The sequence below is a fragment of the Corythoichthys intestinalis genome, chromosome 6, assembly GCF_030265065.1.
Source record: "Corythoichthys intestinalis isolate RoL2023-P3 chromosome 6, ASM3026506v1, whole genome shotgun sequence".
In the NCBI taxonomy this organism is placed as follows: Eukaryota; Metazoa; Chordata; class Actinopteri; order Syngnathiformes; family Syngnathidae; genus Corythoichthys; species Corythoichthys intestinalis.
Window position 1 is genome coordinate 5,020,084 of NC_080400.1, and position 25,613 is coordinate 5,045,696.

Here is a 25,613-nt window from a genome sequence, read left to right on the forward strand (position 1 = left end):
AGAAAATAGGCAGACTGACTGGGTCACAGCCAGAAAGTGTTGATGACAGTTTTGATTTCTATTCACTGTTGCCCCCTCCCAATTAAAGTATGTCACAGTCACAGCCAATTATTATCTAAAGCTGGTTAAAATTGAAGTTATGTTGTTTTAAGGTGTATGAAATACTTGTTCATGTGCGCCCTTTTGATCTACGAGCACCCGCCCCTCCACCGGTCTCTGCACGGCCCTGCTGAAACACAGAGTGGGTCGACAGAGCTCAATATTTTGTTGGGGTGTACAGCAGAGGTTGCGCTAGACATTTTCGTTGTCTGTCATTTTGACTGACAGGGTCATAAAAATCCGGTCATAATCTATTTTTACCAGTCACTAAAATTTTTAAAATGATAATGATGACATATTCAATAGTATTTAGTTTTCATTCATTTTTAATTTTGTAACGCTTGCTTGGCGGCGAAAAATTAGACACTGAAGTTGTATTTTTCTCCCTCTTTTTACTCTGCTTACCGCCAACAACACCAACAAAACAACTCCACTCCCAAAGAAAAAGAGGCAACCATATAGACCCCAATCACCAACGTCACACAATGATCTTAATTGTGGTTGTCAGCCCAAAATCTTCTAAATATATATTAAATGCATCTTACCAGATATAAAATGACTACGACATAGTCTGTGGTGATCGTTTGGTGCCCCGATTTCTTGTCGAATTACAGCAGTCCATCTCGCTCTCCTCTTCGGTAATTCCAGCTCCAATAGCATATATTTAAAAATGCTACCGTTCACAAGTTCGTAGTTGGATCACGGCGATCTCGGCGAACCACCGTCTGTCACAATTCCTCCCTCTCTCGGCCTCTCCCGGGAGTCGAGCTGTCATCATCATTGTGGAACGCAAACTATATATGTTCGATATATGTCCATCAACGTACAAGTCAAGTTGTCTTCTCTTTTATAACAGCATTTCCCAGCTTTAAACAAACGAATAAAAACGTGTAACACTTGGATATATGCGGTGCATTCAAACACGATTAGCAACAGGCGGCTAGCAGCAGTAGCAGAAGCTAGTTGTTGTAAAAATGATTAAACTTCGTAATTACAATCATCATCGTAATATCAATAGCAAAGGCAACAAGTCGTTTCATGTGCCAGATTTTAGGATTCGTATTTTTAGAGCACATTACCTTCCATAACAGCGGGGGCATGACTGCAGGAGCTGTCAGTTTTGTCCATCTCCTTATGACGAGTACGAGCACCCATGGTTTGGAAATCGACATGGTACGAAGCATGGAGGCCTTGGCTTGGTTCTCCACCCGCCTACATCAAAATAACATTCCCGGGATCTTGTATAAAGACCTTCCAACTTCTATTCCACCGCCATTGACTTCAATGGTAAACAGGCGGAAACGGAAGGGGAAGGAAGACATAAGGAAGTAAACCGGTACCTCGAAAACTTGTCTATACACAGGCGGCAATCTAGTCCACCAGTTGGATCACGCGCTGGCACACCGGGTGCACCAATAAGAACCTCGCGTTGATGTGTCAATCACGGTGCCGCCCCCAGACCCCGGTTACGCTACAATATTCTGACAGAATAGCCAACGACGTCATGCATTAAGAGAGACAATAGCTAATTAATGTGCCACCCTGTGGTCTGGGGTGTGAATTGCAACCTGTCAAAATGACTGACGGACTTCAGTTTTTTCCGTCACCGTTTTAAAAAACCGGTCAACGACGGAAAATTTCCGGTTAACGCGACCCCTGGTGTACAGTGTACTGGAACATATTTCCTCCACACCCTTCTCACCTTTTTAACCCCTGACCCATTTTCATGCCTGGTAATGCTCTAAAATCAAGAGGAAAGGATTTTAATCTACAAGAAATGACCCTGACTTGTCCCTTGAAGGAATCAGACTTTTTAGCCAGATTACCTGAATCACGCCAGCTGAACCGCCGGACCCGCACTGGCGCAGCTCCAACCAGGCCAAAAGGTCAAACTCCGTGCGTTCACCTTATTCTTAACTCTTTGTATCGACTCCATTTTGAAAGCTGGAAAAAGGCTTCGAAACACAAGTTGACAATTTATTCTGAGTCGACAACAATCATGCAGCACAGAGGGACGCAGGCTAGGATTCAGGGTCACCATATCACAAGTCAAGGTAACACTTTACAATAAGGGTCCCTTAATTAATAATGCATTTTTAGACAGTAACTCAGCTTTAAGTAACATGCCAATAATTCATTTAATCCCTCATCTAACATTTATTAATATTAGGGCTGTCAAAATTATCGCGTTAACGGGCGTTAATTCATTTTTTAAATTAATCACGTTAAAATATTTGACGCAATTAACGCATGCAATGAATGACCCGCTGGCATATTGCCTCAAACATTACAATGAGGCCGTTTATGGACATTAAGAGTGAAGAGAATGCCACCGGCCGCCTGGGGGCAGCGCCGTTCCATACTCATATTATGTCTTCTAAACGTGGGAGAATTAGTAGTTGTGAGACGTTTATGCTGTATTCACAATGCAATGCAAATTGCTATTTGTGCTCCACACATATTTCGGTAAGTTTTCTTTCTTTTAGTGGCAATTATGTGCCTCTTGTTTTATTTTGGGTAAGATATGTACAGATACAGTGGAGAGAACAAGTATTTGATACACTGCCAATGGGAAAACCCAAGTATTTGATACACTGCCAATGGGAAAACCCATTGGCAGTGTATCAAATACTTGTTCTCCCCACTGTATATGTTATACAGTAAAGGCGAGTGGACACAGGCGTTCTTTGGACCGCGCCGTTTATTGGCATAAGCTTCTCCTTCACAACAAACATAAGTATCGTTTAGTGAAAGCACAACAAAAATAATATTCCTATCGCTCAAAAAAAAAAAGTTCACAAAAAGAAAAGCACTTCAGTCTATAGTAATGAGGCCCTACTCTGACACACAGCTAAACAACAATGCAAAATGAACTGGCATTCCATATCAAAATAGCTATGCAAAATACACGTAAAACTTTTCACTCTATTTTTATTATTGTTGTTTTTATTCTTCTTATTATATTAACTCTACTTTTGATTGAAAATTTTACAAATTTAATTAAAACGAAAACATGAAGATGGGTTTTAATATAAAATTACTATAACTTGTAACTATAAAATTTATCGTTTAAGAACTACAAGTCTTTCTATCCGTGGATCACTTTAACAGAAAGAATGTTAATCATGCCATTTGTGGATTTATTGTTACAATAAACAAATACAGTACTGATATACAGTATGTTGTATGTATATATCCGTCGTGTGTCTTATCGTTCCATTCCAACAATAATTTACATAAAAATATGGCATATTTTAGAGATGGTTTGAATTGCGATTAGTTGCGATTAATTGCGATTAATTAATTTTTAAGCTGTAATTAACTCGATTAAAAATTTTAATCGTTTGACAGCCCTAATTAATATATTAATTAACATGAGTTAATGCATTAGTTAATGCATTTTAAGACAATAACTAATGTTTACATAACATAATTATTAATATAATTGCTTATCTAATATTTATTAATATATTAATTAACATGAGTTAAAGCATTAGTTCATGCATTCGTTAATGCATAACCAGACAGTCACTAATAGTTTGGCAAAATTAATAGATATATAGGCCTATATAGGGGTATGGTTAGGGGTTAGGGTTTGTTAACTTAAGCATTTATAATTTCTTAGTTAAGGGACAAATGTGCTTCACTTTACAATAAGGCAGGGCAAATTTATTTACATAGCACAATTCAACACAAGGCAATTCAAAGTGCTTTACATCATATGAAGATCATAAAAATCACATTAAAATCAATAGAACGTAAAAACAAAGACAATCAAAATCGGAAATAAAATTATACATAAAAATCGCATTTAATCACGGATAGAATAAAAAATGTAGACGAGCAGTAGTATTTTTATAGTCTATCCTTTGACTCACTGGAAGCCAGTGTAACGATTTCAAAACCGGTGTAATGTGGTCCAGTTTCCTTGTATTTGTGAGGACTCTGGCTGCAGCATTCTGTACTAGCTGCAGCTTCCTGACTGATTTTTTTATCAAGACCTGTAAATATACCGTTGCAGTCGTCCAATCTGCTGAAAATGAATGCATGCGTAAGTTTTTCCATGTCTTGTTGAGTCAGAAGCCCCTTAATTCTGGCTATATTTTTAGGTGGAAAAAGCAGGTTCAGTGACGGATTTTAGATGGCTATCAAATTTTAGGTCTGATTCAATAGTTACGCCAAGGTTTCTGACTTGATTTGTAGCTGTAAGTGACATTGTGCTAAAGTGCCTGCTTATCTTTGACCTTTCCTTTTTGGCCCAAAAATAAGAGTTCAAAAAGCATTCAGTAATTGTTAATAAAGTTAAAGAGGGGGGGAACTTAAGCATTTATAATTTCTTAGTTAAGGGATACGTGTGCTACACTTTACAATAAGGGTCCAAAAAACATTCAGTAATGGTTAATTATGGTTAGGGTTGGGGTTGGTTAGGGGGTTAGGGTTTAGGTTAAGTAATACCTAACGTACCTCATAAGTATTACTTGACCCTAATTAACCCACATGTGCCCCTTAACTAAAAAATTATTAGGGGTGCATGATATCCATTTTTTGAAACCGATATCGATAACGTCCTGCTCCTCAAAGCCGATACCGATATCGATAATAAATATACAGTGCCCTCCATAATTATTGGCACCCCTGAAAAAGATGTGTTTTTTTAGCTTCTAATAATTTTTTTAATTCAAATAATATGGGACCTTAATAGAAAAAAAAAGAAAAATCCAACCTTCAATACAAGTGCATTCATTCAGTGGGGAAAAAAATCCCACATAAAGAAAAAATTATTTGACATCAAATAATTTGTGTCACAATTATTAGCACCCCTGGTGTTAATACTTTGTACAACCCCTTTTTGCCAACAAAACAAGGTCTGGGGACTGAGATGGCCATGGGAGGAGCTTGTTTTTGTGTTTGGTGAACCATTTCTGTGTAGATTTGGCCATATGTTTAGGGTCATTGTCTTGCTGAAAGACCCAGTGACGACCCATCTTCAGCTTTCGGGCAGAGGGCAACAGATTTTGATTTCAAATGTCCTGGTATTTCAAAGCATTCATGATGCCATGCACCCTAACAAGGTTCCCAGGGCCTTTGGAAGCGAAACAGCCCCACAGCATCACTGACCCACGCCCATACTTCACAGTGGGTATGAGGTGCTTTTCAGCATGCGCATCTTTCGTGGCATGCCAGACCCACTTAGGCTACGTTTATACTACAGGTCTTAATGCACGAATCCGATTTTTTGTCATATCCGTTTTTTGGGCCTGCCCGTTCAGACTGCCTTTATCCATTGAGACCGTTCAAGTATTACGCATGCGCACTAATTCGCGGTCCGACACGCGCTGAGCAAGACGACCCGCATGCGCAGAAGCATCAAAACAAATGACACACGTCATCCGTCATTCCAGGGATATCATATTTTGCTTTTCAAAAGGAGGACACAAATAACAGACATAAATAATCCTCGTTTAGGCTTATATTCAAAGTTTATATGGATCGATAGCATGCACGCACGGTCCGTGCACGTCACACACACATACGGGCAGTTTGCCCCGACCTCGGCCGTGTAGGCGATGTTGAAATATTGCTCACTTGGAGCAGAGAGAAAACTGAGCATTCTCGGGCTTATCCTCAACCCATTTTTATTTTTTATGACTGTTGTCAAACTCAGCCCTTCCCCAAAAGCCATGTTCACTGTAAGCTAGGCGCTAATAACGCACAGCGGCACCGCTACGGTAAGCGTCTCTCTCGCTATTTGATGACGTAATTGCTGCATGAAATCCGATTTGGGAGAGTGGACAGTACAGACCGCCGCGACAGTCTGGAAAAATGTGGCCCAGATCGTATTTGAACCACATTCGAAAGTGACCCAGATCGGATTTGAAACGGTCCAGTTCTATGCGACTTGTCACGTTCAGACCGTCAAGTTAATGCCTGACTCGAGTCGGAAAAACGCGAAAAAATCGGATTCGTGCATTAAGACCTGTAGTATGAACGTAGCCTTAGAGTGTTTGTTGCCAAAAAGCTCAATCTTGGTCTCACACAAAAATACACACGGTCCCAGGCTTCAACTTTGGTCAGATGAGACCAAGATTGAGCTTTTTGGCAACAAACACTCTAAGTGGGTCTGGCGTGCCATGAAAGATGCGCATGCTGAAAAGCACCTCATACCCACTGTGAAGTATGGGCGTGGGTCAGTGATGCTGTGGGGCTGTTTCGCTTCCAAAGGCCCTGGGAACCTTGTTAGGGTGCATCCAGGCATTTATCAGCCGCTTCCTGTTCATATTGGGTCACTTCCTGTTGATTTTGGGTCACTCTTAAAGGGATCCTCTGTTTTTAAGATAAGTAATTCTTAAAAGATAAATGTTAGAATGAGTTATAATAATTTGATATTAAAACCCCTCTTAATGTTTTTGTTTTAATAAAGTTTGTAAAATTATTTTAAATGATAGGTCGCCATTCTTGTTACGTCGCAGTGCGTGACATCACTGGTCCGGTTGCCGAAATTCCAGTGTGTCACTCGTTAGCTTTCCCAACATGTCGTCAGTTCTACCCTTCCTATTTGAACCAGATCTGAAAAGTGAAGAGCAGGACAGCACTGTCGGTCGTTCACAAGACGAGCTTCAGGGGAAAATGCGTGCAGCAAATACCTGATAAGACAAAAGTTGGGCAAAACTGGTGATGCGAGAGACTCCTGTTGGGAAGTCCGGTTGGGAGCGAGAGTGTATGCTGTCTGGTTTTATTAGCAGATATTCAAGGTAAGCATATTGCGTTTTCAAACTTATCCCAAAATAATTATGTAGATTGTTAGCATCCAGAGCTCTCGTGTGCTTTACATACAGTACACAAAGAGCACACCTTGTGTAATCCATGTCTTGTACATTGTAACGCGTGGTAGCTAGGATACGTGTATAAAAGTACCAAAAAGGGGAGAAGCTTCCACTTATGCACATTTATTCACAAAAAAATATTTCCACCTTGACCACTCTTCACTCAGGAGCTCAGCAGTACGCAAACACGCGTTCCCTGACGAACTCCCAACATTGTTGTAAGGTCCACGTCAGAGTCACTGTCGTCACTGTAGCGTGCCATAGTCCTTTAATTATTTAGTATGATTTGGGGAAAACTCCCACGAAGAATAGTCAACAAAAACAGATAGCAATAGTAATCCAAATCCGCGTTTTTTACTCACTCGAAGATCCAGGAATTAGACCGATCCCATGGCAATGTCGCAGCCGCGATCAGGCCGTCAATTCCACAAAATAGACTGATCCGAAAAGCCGCCGTGGGACCGACGAATCAAAAAAATGGACAGATCCGAAACCAATATTGCAGACGCGGTGGGACCGTCGGATCCAGAAAATAGACGGATCCCTTACTTGACTGAGGATCCAGGAAAAATGTTCGGGCGCTAGTTGTAACGCGTGGTGGGTAGGATACGTGCATACAGGGACCAAAAAGGGGGAGAAGCTTCCACTTATGCACATTTATTCACTAAAAATAATAATTCCACCTTGACCACTCACTTCACTCCCCTTGTTTCCATTTGACTGGAGACTGCATCCAAAAGCAGCACATCGTGGCATTTTACTTCGCGAGTTTAGGCAGCAATAAGCAATTGTTGAACACGAAAGATACCAATGACGTCATCACTGCGAGCCCGCAAACCATGGCGCCAACTAACGGTCAAAATATGGACTAAATATTATAAAATATTGCCATTGATTTAACATTTTATGTGTTTCTAACAACATATTTTAGTCTAAGAGAACAATTGTGGTTTATTAGAGCTTACATGTATTTAAGTTAGAGGATCACTTTAAGCCCAACTCCATCACGTTTGCTGTAGCGTTAGCCGCTCATGTTAGCCTAGCGGGCTTCTGTTTGTTTGATTTGCTGATAACCATGTGACTTCATACGTAAGCACACTGATTGCTTTCTTAAAAGGGACTGAACATAGCCGTACAACACAGAGTCAAAGCGGGTTGAAAAGACTATATTTTCTTGTTTTATTAAATTACCGAATTTACCGACATAGTCAAAATTACGTCGGTCGTCGTGAAGAATTTCGGTAGCTGTAAATTTTCAGTTTACCGCCCGGCTCTAAATGAGTTATGAATGAGTTCCCTCTAACTGTTCAGGAAGTTTGAAGACATTTTAAGGGTTTTCAAGGACCCGTGGGAACTGTTACCATCCTAAAACAACAGCCGGCTATAATTGAATTCTCGGCAGAGGTGGCGAGACACCTGACACGCGTGAAGCTAAAAAAAAAACAACAACAACACAATTAGCGCTAGTTCTTTAGCCGTACCTGTGAAAATAGGTGGGAGGTAACACAATTAGCGGCAGTTCTTTAGCTGTACCTGTGAAATGAGGAGGGGGGGGGGGGGGGGTTTCAAGGTAAAGTGAGCAAAAAGACGGAAGCTAATGAAATTCATTATGTGGCAAACAATAAGGATTGGCATTGGTGGCAAAGCAGCATATTTACCCGGGACGTTAGTCAAGTCAGACATTTTGTTTTTCTTGTCTGTGTTATACGCCAAAGAGGGTTATTAAACGTATTAAAAAAGCATTGAATTTAGTTTTCCATTATTAAAGGTATTAAAAGCATTCAATTAGCTGTCGTAAGTCTGGATTATTTTCACCGTGGTTTTAATTTTCAGGAACATCTCAGTGCAACCTAAATTATATCCGTGACGAAGTTGTTGTTTTTTTTAATCCATAACGAAGATGACGCGTAGAATTTTTACGATGCGCTGCACCTCGTGCGTGCGTGCCGTTAGCATCATTAGCATTAACATCACAACACCAGGCAATCGCACAGTACTGTGTGCTAACGCAAGGAACTGCTCAGATGCCTTAGTTGTTATGTTCGACGAAAGCCTCAACAAGACAACCAAGTCCAAACAGTTGGACCAGCATGTGAGGTATTGGATCGGCGACCAAGTCGCATCCAGATAATTTGGGTCGCAGTTTATGGGTCATGCGAAGGCAGTGGACCTGCTTAACATTACAAAGCAAGTTGCCAATTTCTCCAATTCAAATGTGTTAGATGCAATAATGTATTTCTGCACGGTTTGCCTTTCGAATGAATGTGAATTTGGCAGTTTTAACTCAAGAGTTAGCCATGTTCAATGGGGTATTGGCAGGTGCACTAGCCTTAGCATGGATAAACCAGAGTCGTAGATTCACCATCACTCACTCAGATACACAACACGGTTGACACTGTCTATTATTGGAACGAGTGCGGGGTAACGTTGATCTGAATAACATGACATGGTGATAGGCAAATTATAATGTAGGTGATAGTAAAACACCTCCTGGTATATTTAATGTTTTTCTTGATTAGAGAAAATCCATACTCCTATTTATCTGATTAAAAGAAATGTCTTCAATAGCTAACAAAGGATTAACATGTGTTTTCTATACTTCTTATAATGTGATTCGAAAAAAACAATTACCAAGGGAAATGGTCATGTGTCGCTTTTTTATTTTGTGGTAATTAATGGTAAACTACTGCCATTTAGTGGCTGTTTTTTTAAACTTTCACTGCCAATTGCAAGATTTTCCCAAGCACTTTACAGTTAAGGTGACCAACTTGACAATCACCAACCTGCCACCTTGACTAGGTCCTCTTAAAAGGGAAATCTGTTGTATTGCAAATGTAATTTCTGAAGTTGCTTTACAATAATAGTGTCCATAAATCCATTTTATCCTGGAAAAAAAATTCTGAAAGACCTTATATTTAAATGTGTTTTAATTGTATCTTCAATAAATGTGCATTCCTTTGTCAAACACACTTAGTAATTGAGGTTAAATTGGATGTTCAGTGCTTTCTTTTTTTAATATGATTCATTATTATCTAAATAATGGGTGCGAGAGAAGTATTAATTTTCAGTTGAAATGGCATAAAAAAAGGTCTTAAAAGTCTTGAATGTAGATTTATCAATCCTGGGGGGACCCTGAAAGCTACTCGGGTGGTAAAGGTGGTCGACCTACAAATTTATCTACGTTGAAAACTAAGGTCATTTCAAATAAAGGCACTCCTTGACTGCCATCGACTGCATTTGACTGCCAATCTGTTTTGACTCTGAGGAGGCGAATAACCACTCAAACATGAGCGATCATAGTTTCTGGGTCACTTCCTGTTGATTTGGATAATTTTCAGGTCACTTCCTGTCGATTTTGAGCCATGTTCAGGTCACTTCCTATATATTTTTGGTTCACTTCCTGTTGATTTGATTTTGGGGCATTTACGAGCCACTTCCTATTGATTTGGGCTCCCTTCCTGTTGATTTTGGGACATTTTAAGCTCACTTCCTGTTCTTTTTGTGGTATTCCCAGGTCACTTCCTGTATGTTTTGGTTCACTTCCTGTTGATTTGAGTTCAGGGCATTTATGATCCCCTTCCTGTTCATATTAGGTAACTTCCTGTTGATTTTGGGACATTTTAAGCTCACTTCCTGTTCTTTTTGTGGTATTCCCAGGTCAATTCTTGTATATTTTGGTTCACTTCCTGTTGATTTGATATCCAGGCATTTACGAGCCACTTCCTGTTCATATTAGGTCACTTCCTGTTGATTTTGGGACATTTTAAGCTCATTTCCTGTTCTTTATGTGGTATTCCCAGGTCATTTCGTGTATGTTTTGGTTCACTTCCTGTTGATTTGATATCCAGGCATTTACGAGCCACTTCTTTTTCATATTGGGTCACTTCCTGCTGATTTTGGGACATTTGAAGCTCACTTCCTGTTCTTTTTGTGGTATTCCCAGGTCACTTCTTGTACATTTTGGTTCACTTCCTGTTGATTTGATATCCAGGCATTTACGAGCCACTTCCTGTTCATATTAGGTCACTTCCTGTTGATTTTGGGACATTTTAAGCTCATTTCCTGTTGTTTTTGTGGTATTCCCAGGTCACTTCGTGTATGTTTTGGTTCACTCCCTGTTGATTTGATATCCAGGCATTTACGAGCCACTTCTTTTTCATATTGGGTCACTTTCTATTGATTTTGGGTCACTTCCTGCTGATTTTGGGACATTTGAAGCTCACTTCCTGTTCTTTTTGTGGTATTCCCAGGTCACTTCGTGTATGTTTTGGTTCACTTCCTGTTGATTTGATATCCAGGCATTTACGAGCCACTTCCTGTTCATATTGGGTCACTTTCTATTGATTTTGGGTCACTTCCTGCTGATTTTGGGACATTTGAAGCTCACTTCCTGTTCTTTTTGTGGTATTCCCAGGTCACTTCTTGTATATTTTGGGTCACTTCCTGTTGATTTTGGGACATTTTAAGCTCATTTCCTGTTCTTTTTGTGGCATTCCCAGGTCGCTTCCTGTATGTTTTGGTATACTTCCTGTTGATTTGATTTCAGGGCATTTACGATCCACTTCCTGTTCATATTGGGTCACTTTGTGTTGATTTTAGGGTGTCACTTCCTCTACATTTTGGGTCACTTCCTGTTCATTTCAATTCCAATCTGAGTCACTTCCTGTTGATTTCGGGCCATATACAGGTCACTTCCTGTTTTTTTGTTGTTGTTGTTGTTTTTTTTTGTGGTATTCCCAGGTCACTTCTTGTACATTTTGGTTCACTTCCTGTTGATTTGATATCCAGGCATTTACGAGCAACTTCCTGTTCACATTGGGTCACTTCTTGTTCATTTCAATTCCAATCTGAGTCTCTTCCTGTTAATTTTGGGCCATTTTCAGGTCACTTCCAGTTCTTTTTGTGGTATTCCCAGGTCACATCTTGTACAGTTCGGTTCACTTCCTATTGATTTGATATCGGGACATTTACGGGTCACTTCCTGTTGCTTTTGGGTCAATTCATGTTGATTTTGGGACATTTTAAGCTCACCTCCCATTCTTTTTGTGGTATTCCCAGGTCACTTTCTGTATGTTTTGGGGCATTTTCAGGTCACTTTCTGTTCATATTGGATCATTTCCTGTTAGTGTAAGGGCATTTCCAGGTGACTTTGTTGTTTTTTGACCATTATTGTGTCAATTATTGTTGATTTTTGGCCACTTCCTGTACATTTTGCATCATTTCCAGGTAATTTGAGATTTGCATGTCACTTCCTGTCGATTTTGGGGCATTTCCGGGTGACTTTCTGTTCATTTTGGATCATTTCCTGTTAGTGTCAGGGCATTTCCAGGTGACTTTCTGTTCATTTTTGGCCCGTATTGTGTCAATTCCTGTTGATTTTGGGCCACTTCCTGTACATTTTGCATCATTTCCAGGTAATTAGAGGAGATTTGCAGGTCACTTCCTGTTCATTGGTCACTTCCTGTTGATTTTGGGGCATTTCTGGGTCACTTTCAGTTCATTTTGGATCATTTCCTGTTAGTGTAAGGGCATTGCCGGGTGACTTTGTTGATTTTTGGCCATTATTGTGTCAATTCCTGTTGGTTTTAGGCCACTTCCTGTACATTTTGCATCATTTCAAGGTAATTTGAGGAGATTTCCAGGTCACTTCCTGTTCATTGGTCACTTCCTGTTGATTTTGGGGCATTTCTGGGTCACTTTCTGTTCATTTTGGATCATTTCATGTTAGCGTCAGGGCATTCCAGGTCACTTTCTTTTTTTTGGCCCTTATTGTGTTACTTCCTGTTGATTTTGGGCCACTTCCTGTACATTTTGCATCATTTCCAGGTAATTAGAGGAGATTTCCAGGTCACTTCCTGTTCATTGGTCACTTCCTGTTGATTTTGGGGCATTTCCGGGTCACTTTGTCTTCATTTTGGATTGTTTCCTGTTAGTGTAAGGGCATTTCCGGGTGACTTTGATGATTTTTGGCCTTTATTGTGTCAATTCCTGTTGGTTTTGGGCCACTTCCTGTACATTTTGCATCATTTCCAGGTAATTTGAGGAGATTTCCAGGTCACATGCTGTTCATTGGTCACTTCCTGTCGATTGTGGGGCATTTCCGGGTCACTTTCTGTTCATTGATCACTTCCCTGTACATTTTGGGGCAATTTTGGGTTATTTCATGTACATTTTGGAGCATTTCCTGGTAATTTCAGGGCATTTTCGGGTCACTTTCTGTTGATCTGGGCAATTTTCAGGTCACTTCCTATTCTTTTTTTGTTATTCCCAGGTCAATTCCTGTACATTTTCAGTCACTTCCTGTACATTTTGCATCATTCCCAGGTAATTGGAGATTATCAGGTTACTTTATGTTGATTTAAGGTTACTGCCTCTTGATTTTGGGCCATTTCTTTTTACTTCCTGTTGATTTGTTTGGGTGGGGAGAGGTTACAGTTTTTAGGTAGGGTATTTTCATGTCACTTTCTGTTAATATTAGAGCATTTCCAGGTCACTTCCTGTACATTTTGTTGTTTATTGGCCCCTCCCAGTCCCAATAAATGGCACATCTCTTATCGTCGACAACCGCCAATGAGTTAAGCAACGTTTGTGGCAGAAAAACATGTTCTATTTTGGGATTTTCTTATAGGAAGAACTATAGCTTCTTCACACTGAACACCTCGGTAGCTATGCTAGCTCTTCTATTTGTCAGCTGTCTAAAACGAAGAGAAAGAATGAAGCGCTGGAGGGCAGGCGGCTGCTAAATAGAACGCAGAAATAAAAGCTTTCAACATGAAAAGCGAGACGCGGGTCGCCGACCGCCGGCGACTTGAAACGAGCCCGAAATAGCGGCGCCGACGCTAATCGTCGATATTTCTGTGCGCTTCCGCCGCAGGGAACGAATTCGGTCACCCGGAGTGGCTGGATTTCCCCCGAGAAGGCAACAAGCAGAGCTACCACTACGCCCGGCGGCAGTTCGACCTGCTGGATATGACGCATCTACGCTACCGCCAGCTTTACGCCTTTGACCGCGACATGAACCGCACCGAGGATAAGTACGGCTGGCTGGCGGCGGCGCCGGTAAGGTACACTTTTATACGTTAGTGTGCAACGTGGGGGGCGTTCATAAATGCAATGTAACCTTCCAGGAAGAGTTGACGTTGCTATAGCTACAGTGGTATGAAAAAGTATCCGAACCTTTTGGAATTTCTCACATTTTTATCATAAAATCACCATCAAATGTGATTTGTCAAAATCACACAGATGAAAAAACTGTATCTGCTTTAACTAAAACCACCCAAACATTTATAGGTTTTCATATTTTAATGAGGATAGCATGCAAACAATGACAGACGGGGGAAAAATAAGTGGGTGAACAATCACATTTAATATTTTGTAAGGGTGGAACGGTACATGTATTTGTATTGAACCGTTTCGGTACGTGGTGCTCGGTTCGGAACGGAGGCCTGCCGAACGAGTTTCTGACGTAATGTAACTAGGGCTGCAGCTATCGAATATTTTAGTTAGTGTTGCACCGATACCATTTTTTGGCCCCAATACCGATACCTAGCTGTGCAGTATCGGCCGATACCATACCGATACCACCCCGTTTATATGTTTATTAGGGCTGTCAAACGATTAAAATTTTTAATCGAGTTAATTACAGCTTAAAAATTAATCGTAATTAATCGCAATTCAAACCATCTCTAAAATATGCCATATTTTTCTGTAAATTATTGTTGGAATGGAAAGATAAGACAGAAGATGGATATATACATTCAACATACGGTTCATAAGGACTGTATTTGTTTATTATAACAATAAATCAACAAGATGGCATTAACATTATTAACATTCTGTAAAAGCGATCCATGGCTAGAAAGACTTGTAGTTCTTAAAAGAAAACTGTTAGTACAAGTTATAGAAATTTTATATTAAAACCCTTCTTAATGTTTTCGTTTTAATAAAATTTGTAAAATTTTCAATCAAAAAAATAAACTAGTAGCCCGCCATTGTTGATGTCAATAATTACTTACACAATGCTCATGGGTGCTGAAGCCTATAAAATCAGTCGCACCCAAGCGCCAGCCGAGGACGGCAAAACTCCATAAAAAACAATTAACAAGTGAGTGTTTCACTGTACTGTAATTTAAATCTATCTGAGCGGTGCATATGCGTTAATTGCGTCAAATATTTTAACGTGATTCATTTAAAAAATTAATTAACGCCCGTTAACGCGATAATTTTGACAGCCCTAATATATAATATGTATTTTTTATTTCCCAAAGAGCTACATAATTGGGTGTGAAATCATTGCTCTCAAGGCTTTCTCAGGCTGTTGCTTACCTTTGCAAAATTGGAAAAAGACTAGTACAAAGTATAATACTAGCCCAACAGTAAGAAAGTAAAAATAAATTCATAATAATAAACTCTGAATGAACTGAATAAACTTTTTTAAACCTCTCAAAGGCCAAACAGTGCAACTTTCATGAAATTATTGTCACATTCTGCTGCTGGTTAGATTGTGTTTTGCTGCCGGGCTGCTCGTGGGGGCGTTCCTGACGTCGCACCTGAATCCAATGCGGGCTCATCAGCGCAGCATTTAAGCACGGGTGGTCTCAAAGATATTTGCCTTGTTGATCGCCATTTGACATCTCGCACTATAGTCTGGCTACATTTGCTTGTTACGCCCCTGCATTGGGTTTTTTCTGTTAGTGTGCTGCACTTGTTTGTAACCTCTACCCTGTGCAGGTATTTGAGTGTTTTTATTTTGGCTTTTTGGCTCGCTGCCTATCGTCTTAGTTAACCTTTGAGTTTGTAGTATTGAGCTCAGTCGACCTGCTGTCACGGACTCCTTTTGTTATTTCTACTATCCCGCGATCGCGTGTTATTTTTTGTTTGCAATCATTAAACCCTTGTACTTATCCCCCGCTTGTTGTCCGCTTCGAGGTCCAACCTTGTTTCCGCATTTGTGGACGCTCACAATTATAAGTAATAATACAGTGCCTTGCAAAAGTATTCGGCCCCCTTGAATCTTGCAACCTTTCGCCACATTTCAGGCTTCAAACATAAAGATATGAAATTTAATTTTTTTGTCAAGAATCAACAACAAGTGGGACACAATCATGAAGTGGAACAACATTTATTGGATAATTTAAACTTTTTTAACAAATAAATAACTGAAAAGTGGGGCGTGCAATATTATTCGGCCCCTTTACTTTCAATGCAGCAAACTCACTCCAGAAGTTCAGTGAGGATCTCTGAATGATCCAATGTTGTCCTAAATGACCGATGATGATAAATAGAATCCACCTGTGCGTAATCAAGTCTCCGTATAAATGCACCTGCTCTGTGATAGTCTCAGGGTTCTGTTTAAAGTGCAGAGAGCATTACGAAAACCAAGGAACACACCAGGCAGGTCCGAGATACTGTTGTGGAGAAGTTTAAAGCCGGATTTGGATACAAAAAGATTTCCCAAGCTTTAAACATCTCAAGGAGCACTGTGCAAGCCATCATATTGAAATGGAAGGAGCATCAGACCACTGCAAATCTACCAAGACCCGGCCGTCCTTCCAAACTTTCTTCTCAAACAAGGAGAAAACTGATCAGAGATGCAGCCAAGAGGCCCATGATCACTCTGGATGAACTGCAGAGATCTACAGCTGAGGTAGGAGAGTCTGTCCATAGGACAACAATCAGTCGTACACTGCACAAATCTGGCCTTTATGGAAGAGTGGCAAGAAGAAAGCCATTTCTCAAAGATATCCATAAAAATTCTCGTTTAAAGTTTGCCACAAGCCACCTGGGAGACACACCAAACATGTGGAAGAAGGTGCTCTGGTCAGATGAAACCAAAATTGAACTTTTTGACCACAATGCAAAACGATATGTTTGGCGTAAAAGCAACACAGCTCATCACCCTGAACACACCATCCCCACTGTCAAACATGGTGGTGGCAGCATCATGGTTTTGGCCTGCTTTTCTTCAGCAGGGACAGGGAAGATGGTTAAAATTGACGGGAAGATGGATGCAGCCAAATACAGGAACATTCTGGAAGAAAACCTGTTGGTATCTGCACAAGACCTGAGACAGGGACGGAGATTTATCTTCCAACAGGACAATGATCCAAAACATGAAGCCAAATCTACAATGGATAAACGTATCCAGGTGTTAGAATGGCCAAGTCAAAGTCCAGACCTGAATCCAATGGAGAATCTGTGGAAAGAGCTGAAGACTGCCGTTCACAAACACTCTCCATCCAACCTCACTGAGCTCGAGCTGTTTTGCAAGGAAGAATGGGCAAGAATGTCAGTCTCTCGATGTGCAAAACTGATAGAAACATACCCCAAGCGACTTGCAGCTGTAATTGGAGCAAAAGGTGGCGCTACAAAGTATTAACGCAAGGGGGCCGAATAATATTGCACGCCCCACTTTTCAGTTTTTTATTTGTTAAAAAAGTTGAAATTATCCAATAAATTTTGTTCCACTTCACGATTGTGTCCCACTTGTTGTTGATTCTTGACAAAAAATTACAATTTTATATCTTTATGTTTGAAGTCTGAAATGTGGCGAAAGGTTGCAAGGTTCAAGGGGGCCGAATACTTTTGCAAGGCACTGTAATTGACCACAGCATCCCGTCTCTCTATTAGCCTGGTTTTTTTGGGAGGGGGTGGGTCCCTTATTTCTATTTCTGAAAGGTGGCAAGCCTACTTTGGAAACAGTTCCCAAATTACTGCAGCATTTCTTTCAGTAAAAGACAATAAAAGTAAAGTAGACGAAGTGAACTGACCAGAGATTGTTGCTCCGGTCCAGCGGCCTTCTTCCTCTGGATAGCAGTCCTGCTCTTGCAGGCTCAAACTCGTTGTATTCGTTCACGTTTCGTCTTCAAATGTTTTATCAAGTTCGAGGTATTGAAACTGGCCGATTTAACTCCACATCTCGAAACTTTCAGGCCGCAAATCTTGCATGCAGCCATTGATTTTGATCGACGGGATTTCTATTTGGAAATATTTCCCGACCGCCGCCATTTCTCCTGGTTTGTTTTTCCTCCATATGAAAAAGCGGCCTTGTCATTGGTCAGGAGTGGCTATTGGCCCGCTCTCATTGGTCTGGAGCAGGCCAATAGCCATAGCTGCTTGGTGTTCACGTGTCATCACACAACACAGAGACAGAGTGTAGTGAGCGCCAAGAGGAAAAAAAGGTTGCGGTCAAATGTTATAATAATGGACCGGTAAAAGGTATCGGCGCCGTCTTTGTTGGTACTCGCCGATACCGATACCACCATTTCGGGCCGGATCGGCGCCCCCTGCCGATACTAGTATCGGTATCGGTGCATCTTTCATTTTAGTAATCGAGTAATCGACTGAAAATTCTATCAATCGAGTAATCGGATAAAACAAATATTTTTTTTAGGTAAAGCGCAATTATAACGACATTTCATCTAATATTGAACCATTTTCAGTCAAGCGATGTCTTTTTTTTCGATGTACATTGTTGAAAACAGCCAACAATTGCATCTCAGATGTGACTAGAATAAAAAAAAAAAGACATTCGCTGCTTTCACTCCAAAAACTTTTACATCTTATAAAAAATATATTCTTACCTAAAAATGCCATTACACTTGATAACACACATCACTAAAAAGTTAGGTGTTTTTCCCTCGTGTTTGAATTAAATTTCCATGTGTGTCAAGCTATTTATAAGTTCTAGTTAAAAGTTTTAAGTTAGTCTAAACTGTAAGTCCTGATAGGATTTTGAGTTTTTGCAGTGTTCAAAATAGATGTATTGCCACATACAGTGGGGCAAATAAGTATTTAGTCAAGCACTAATTGTGCAAGTTCTCCCACTTGAAAATATTAGAGAGGCTGTAATTGTCAAAATGGGTAAACCTCAACCATGAGAGACAGGATGTGGGAAAAAAAAAAACAGAAAATCACATTTTTGATTTTTAAAGAATTTATTTGCAAATCGTGGTGGAAAAAAAGTATTTGGTCCATACCAAAAGTTCACCACAATACTTTGTTACGTACACTTTTTTTGGCAATAACGGAGGCCAAACGTTTTGTGTAACTCTTCACAAGCTTTTCACACACTGTTGCTGGTATTTTAGCCCATTCCTCCACGCAGATCTCCTCTAGAGCAGTGATGTTTTGGGGCTGTCGTTGGGCAACACGGACTTTCAACTCCCTCCACAGACTTTCTATGGGGTTGAGATCTGGAGACTCACTCCAGGACCTTGAAATGCTTCTTACGAAACCACTCCTTTGTTTCCCTGGCTGTGTGTTTGGGATCATTGCCACGCTGAAAGACCCAGCTACGTCTCATCTTCAATGCCCTTGCTGATGGAAGGAAATTTTCACTCAAAATCTGTCGTTACATGGCACCATTCATTCTTTCTTTTACATAGATCAGTCGTCCTGGTCCCTTTGCAGAAAAACAGCCTCAAAGAATGATGTTTCCACCCCCATGCTTCACAGTGGGTATGGTGTTCTTCGGATGCAATTCAGTATTCTTTCTCCTCCAAACACGAGAACCTGTGTTTCTACCAAAAAGTTCTATTTTGGTTTCATCTGACCATAACACATTCTCCCAGTCCTCTTCTGGATCATCCAAATGCTCTCTAGCCAACCGCAGACAGGCCTGGACGTGTACTGGCTTCAGCAGGGGGACACGTCTGGCAGTGCAAGATTTGACTCCCTGGCAGCGCATTGCATTACTGATTGTAGCCTTTGTTCCTGTGGTCCCAGCTCTCTGTAGGTCATTCATTAGGTCCCCCCGTGTGGTTCTGGGATTTTTGCTCACCGTTCTTGTTATCATTTTGACGCCATGGGGTGAGATCTTGCGTGGAGCCCCAGATTGAGGGAGATTATCAGTGGTCTTGTATGTCCTCCATTTTCTAATTATTGCTCCCACAGTCGATTTTTTTACACCAAGCATTTTACCTATTGCAGATTCAGTCTTCCCAGCCTGGTGCAGGTCAACAATTTCGTCTCTGGTGTCCTTTGACAGCTCCTTAGCCTTGGCCATAGTGGAGTTTGGAGTGTGACTGACTGAGGTTGTGGACAGGTGTCTTTTATACCGATAATGAGTTAAAACAGGTGCCATTAATACAGGTAACGAGTGGAGCCTCGTTAGACCTCGTTAGAAGAAGTTGGACCTCTTCGACAGCCAGAAATCTTGCTTGTTTGTAGGTGACCAAATACTTATTTTCCACTCTAATTTGGAAATAAATTCTTTAAAAATCAAACAATGTGATTTTCTCTTTTTTTTTTCCACATTCTGTCTCTCATGGTTGAGGTTTACAATGTTAACGATTACAGGCCTCTCTAATCTTTTCAAGTAGGAGAACTTGCACAATTGGTGGTTGACTAAATACTTATTTGCCCCACTTTATATTAAAATAAATTTTCAAAATGGATTATATAGATTAAAATTGATTTGAAAACAGGCAGAATAAAAAAATAAATAATATCAGATGCCAATATTTGTTATCCTTGCCCCTTTAAATGTGACTCAGTAAACGGAGGCTCCGTATTGGTCGAATTTGAAATGTCGGCATGACTTCTGATACAGCGGAGGTCACATCAGGTCGGCGCCGCTTTCGCAAAGAGGGTGGAATCAATGCTAATGGCAGCCTATGAGTTGAATTGTGGGTCAAAGTGCACCTCAAGTCCAATAAGTTGAACAATTTGAAGGTCGGTCAAGCTGATGACTTTTTTTTTTTTTTGTGCAACTTTTCAAATCCACACACTTGGGAAATAAAACTGGATAACCCGCAATCGATCCGGGAAAAAAAAATTAAAAAGTGGCATAACAGACACGATTGTAATTATTGTCGGTCGTCATCGTCGGAGAACGAGAGTAACAAGGTGAAGAGGCTCTCCGGCACGACGATGCGCTCGTCGCGAATCAATTAGGCACGCCGGCGCCTAATCCCGATCAATTTACTCTGTGTTTACATCATCTCGCCGGCGGAGAGAAACACTCGGCTAAAGCGCCGCTATTAATTGAAGTGCGGGAAACCTCGCCAAGGTCAACCTTTATCTCCATCTGGCGATCACTTGGTCCTGAGAAATAACTTGAAATATCCAATCCGTTTGGACCGCTAGGGAGGAGTGTTGTGCCTAATTCCCATTCCCCTGCAAAATCTCACTCCACCTTCACACGTTACCGCTGCGCTTCCGACAGAAAAGCAGTGGGCAATTATCACAAAAAAAGTGATCATGGTCTCTAAGATGTGTTGATTAAGACATGTGAATATGAACGTCTCCGGAGCCGACCCAATGTGTTTTCACGATTAATGAAGTAGATGTGCAGTATTTGTACACAATTAATTAATAATGAATTAATATGATCAATTGTTATTATATTACTATAAATGAATAATAGTGCCGCAATACAAACAGGAAGTGACCCACTAATTCCCCAAAATCAACAAGTGACCAATGAACAGGAAGTAACCCAGAAATGCCCGAAAAACAACAGGAAATGATCCAAAATGTACAAGAAGTGACCCTGGAATGTCCCAAAATGTGCAGGAAGTGACCCAAAAGAAAAGAAAGTGCCCTAAAACAAACAGGAAGTGACCAATGAGTAGGAAGTTGCCTGGAAATGCCCCAAAAACAATTAAAAGTGACCAATGAATAGGAAGTGGCCTAGAAATGCACTAAAATCAACATGAAATTATCCAAAATGTGCAGGAAGTGACCTTGGAATGCCGAAGTACATGCAGGAAGTGACCCAAAATCAACAGGAAGTGACCAATGAACAGGAAATGGCCCAGAAATGCTCTAAAATCAACATGAAATTATCCAAAATGTACAGCAAGTGACCCTGGAATGCCCACATGAATGCAGGAAGTGAGCCAAAATGAACAGGAAGTGACCCAAAATCAACAGGAAGTGACCAATGAACAGGAAATGGCCCAGAAATGCCCTAAAATCAACATGAAATTATCCAAAATGTACAGCAAGTGACCCTGGAATGCCCAAATAAATGCAGGAAGTGAACCAAAATGAACAGGAAGTGACCCAAAATCAACAAGGGATCAATGAACAGGAAATGGCCCAGAAATGCCCTAAAATCAACATGAAATTATCCAAAATGTACAGTAAGTGACCTTGGAATGCCCAAATACATGCAGTAAGGGGAACCAAAATGAACAGGAAGTCACCCAAAATCAATAAGTGACCAATGAACAGGAAATGGCCCAGAAATGGCCCAAAATCAACAAGAAGTGACCAATGAACAGGAAATGGCCCAGAAATACCCTAAAATCAACATGTAATTATCCTAAATGTACAGGAAGTCACCTTGGAATGCCCAAATACATGCAGGAAGTGAACCAAAATGAACAGGAAGTGACCAAGAATCAACAAGAAGTGATCAATGAACGGGAAATGGCCTAGAAATGCCCTAAAATACACATGAAATTATCCAAAATGTACAGAAAGTGACCCTGGAATTTCCCAAAATGTGCAGGAAGTGACCAAAAATGAAAAGGAAGTGACCTCCAAGTACCCTAAAATCAACGGAAAGTCACCAGTGAGAAGGAAGTGGCCCAGAAAGGCCCCAAAATCAACAAGAAATGAACAATGAACAGGAAATGGCCCAGAAATGCCCTAAAATCAATAGGAAATGATCCAAAATGTACAGGAAGTGACCTTGGAATGCCCAAATAAATGCAGGAAGTGAACCAAAATGAACAGGAAGTCACCTAAAATCAACAAGAAGTAACCAATAAACAGGAAATGGCCCAGAAATGCCCTAAAAGCAACATGAAATTATCCAAAATGTTAAGGAAATGACCCAGGAATTTCCCTAAATGTGCAGAAAGTGACCCAAAATGAAAAGAAAGTGACCTCCAAGTACCCTAAAACAAACAGGAAGTGACAAATAAGTAGGAAGTGGCCCAGAAATGCCCCAAAATCAACAAGAAGTGATCAATGAACAGGAAATGTCCCAGAAATGCCCTATAATCAATAAACATGAAATTATCCAAAATGTACAGAAAGTGACCTTGGAATGCCCAAATACATGCAGGAAGTGAACCAAAATGAACAGGAAGTGACCCGAAATCAAGAAGTCACCAATGAACAGGAAGTAACCCATAAATGCCTGAAAAACAACAGGAAATGATCCAAAATGTACAGGAAGTGACCCTGGAATGTCCCAAAAATGTGCTGGAAGTGACCCAAAATGGAAAGGAAGTGACCTCCAAGTACCCTAAAACAAACAGGAAGTGACCAGTGAGAAGGAAGTGGCCCAGAAATGCCCCAAAATTAACAACAAGTGACCAATGAATAGGAAATGGCCCAGAAATGCCCTAAAATGTACAGGAAGTGAACCTGGAATGTCCCAAAATGTGCAGGAAGTGACCCAAAATCAAAAGTAAGTGACCTCCAAGTACCCTAAAACAAATGGGAATGACCAATAAGTAGGAACTTGCCCAGAAATGCCCCAAATCAACAGGAAATGACCCAAAATGAAAACAAGACACCTGTAAGTACCCTAAAATGAACAGGAAGTGACCCACAAATGCCCCAAAATCAACAAGAAGTGACCAATGAATAAGAGGTAACCCAGAAAGGCCCGAAAAACGACAGGAAGTGACCAATGAACAGGAAATGGCCCAGAAATACCCTAAAATCAACAGAAAATGATCCAAAATGTACAGGAAGTGATCTTGGAATACTCCAAAATGTACTGGAAGTGACCTTGGAATGCCCAAATACATGCAGGAAGTGAACCAAAAATGAAGAGCAAGTGACCCAATAATGCCCCAAAATTAACAAGAAGTGACCATTGAACAGGAAGTAACCCAGAAATGCACAAAAAACAACAGGCAATGACCCTGGAATGTCCCAAAATCAACAGGAAGTGACCCGATATCTACAGGAAGTAACCCAGAAATGACCCAAAATCAAAAGGAAATTACCAATGAACATGAAGTAACCCAGATAAACGACAGGAAGTGACCTGTAAGTACCCTAAAATTAGCAGGAGGTGACCCAGAAATTACCATAAATCAACAGGGAGTGACTATTAAATAGGGAATGGCTCAGAATTGCCCTAAAATCAACAGGAAGTGACCCAGAAATGCCCCAAAATCAAAAGGAAATGATCCAAAATGAAAAGGAATTGACCTGTAAGTACCCTAAAATGAACAGGAATTGACCCACAAATGCCCCAAAATCAACAGGAAGTGACCAATGAACAGGAAGTAACCCAGAAATGTCCTAAAGTAAACATAAAATCATCCAAAATGTTCAGGAAACTACCCAAAATGAAAAGGGTGTGACCTGTAAGTACCCCAAAATGAACAGGAAGTGACCCAACATCGAGAGGAAGTGACCTGATATCTTCCGGAAACTGACCCAGAAATGCCCCAAAACATACAGGAAGTGACCCTTAAATGACCCAAAATCAATTGGAAATGACCAATAAACAGGAAGTAATCCAGAAATGTTGTAAGAACAACAGGAAGTGACCCGACATCTACAGGAAGTGACCCTGGAGTGCTTCAAAGTCAACAGAAAATGACCTTATATCTACAGGAAGTGACCCATAAATGCCCCAAAATCAACAGAAAGTGATCCATAAATGACCCAAATTCAATAGGAAATGACCAATAAACAGGAGGTAAAACAGAAATGCCGTAAAAACAACAGGAAGTGACCCAACACCTATAGGAAGTGAACCTGGAGTGCTTCAAAATCAACAGGAAGTGACCCAAAAATGACCTGTTAGCTACAGGGAGTGACCCAGAAATGACCTGATATCAACAGGAAGTGACCTAGAAATTCCCCAAAACAACAGGAAGTGACCCAACATCTACAGGAAGTGACCCTGGAATGCTTCAAAATCAACAGGAAGTGGCCCGACAGCTACAGGAAATGACCCAGAAATGACCTGATATCTACAGAAAGTGACTCAGAAATGCCCCAAAATCAACAGGAAGTGGCCCAACATCTACAGGAAGTGACTCAGAAATGCTTTAAAATCAACAAGATATGACCGGATATCTACAGGAAGTGACCCAAAAATGCCCCAAAATCATCAGGAAGTGACCTGTAAATGACCCAAAATCAACAGAAAATGATCAATTAACAGGAAGTAACCCAAAAATGCCCCAAAATCCACAGAAAGTGACCTGAAAGTACCACAAAATGAACAGGAAATGACTCAGAAATGCCCCAAAATCAACTAGAAGTGGCCCCACATCTACAGGGAGTGACCCAGAATTGACCTGATATCAACAGGAAGTGACCTAGAAATTCCCCAAAACAAGAGGAAGTGACCCAACATCTACAGGAAGTGACCCTGGAATGCTTCAAAATCAACAGGAAGTGGCCCGACAGCTACAGGAAGTGACCCAGAAATGACCTGATATCTACAGGAAGTGACCCTGAAATGCCCCAAAACAACAGGAAGTGATCCAACATCTACAGGAAGTGACTCAGAAATGCTTTAAAATCAACAAGAAATGACCGGATATCTACAGGAAGTGACCCAAAGTTTCCCCAAAATCATCAGGAAGCGACCCGTAAATCACCCATATTCAATAGGAAATGACCAATAAACAGGAGGTAACCCACAAAAGTCGTAAAAACAACAGGAAATGACCCGACATCTACAGGAAGTGACCTTGGAGTGCTTCAAAATCAACAGGAAGTGACCCGATATCGATAGGAAGTGACCTAGAAATGCCC

General features: G+C 40.7%; 1 protein-coding gene across 1 annotated transcript in view; it reads left to right on the top strand.

Moving 5' to 3' along the window:
• Positions 1-25,613, top strand: part of gbe1b (glucan (1,4-alpha-), branching enzyme 1b) — a 227,469-nt gene that overhangs the window by 181,558 nt on the left and 20,298 nt on the right. Inside the window, exon 13 of the mRNA XM_057838476.1 lies at positions 13,798-13,982. Within this exon, the coding sequence (XP_057694459.1) occupies positions 13,798-13,982 (185 nt within the window). The remainder of the gene's footprint in view (positions 1-13,797; positions 13,983-25,613) is intronic.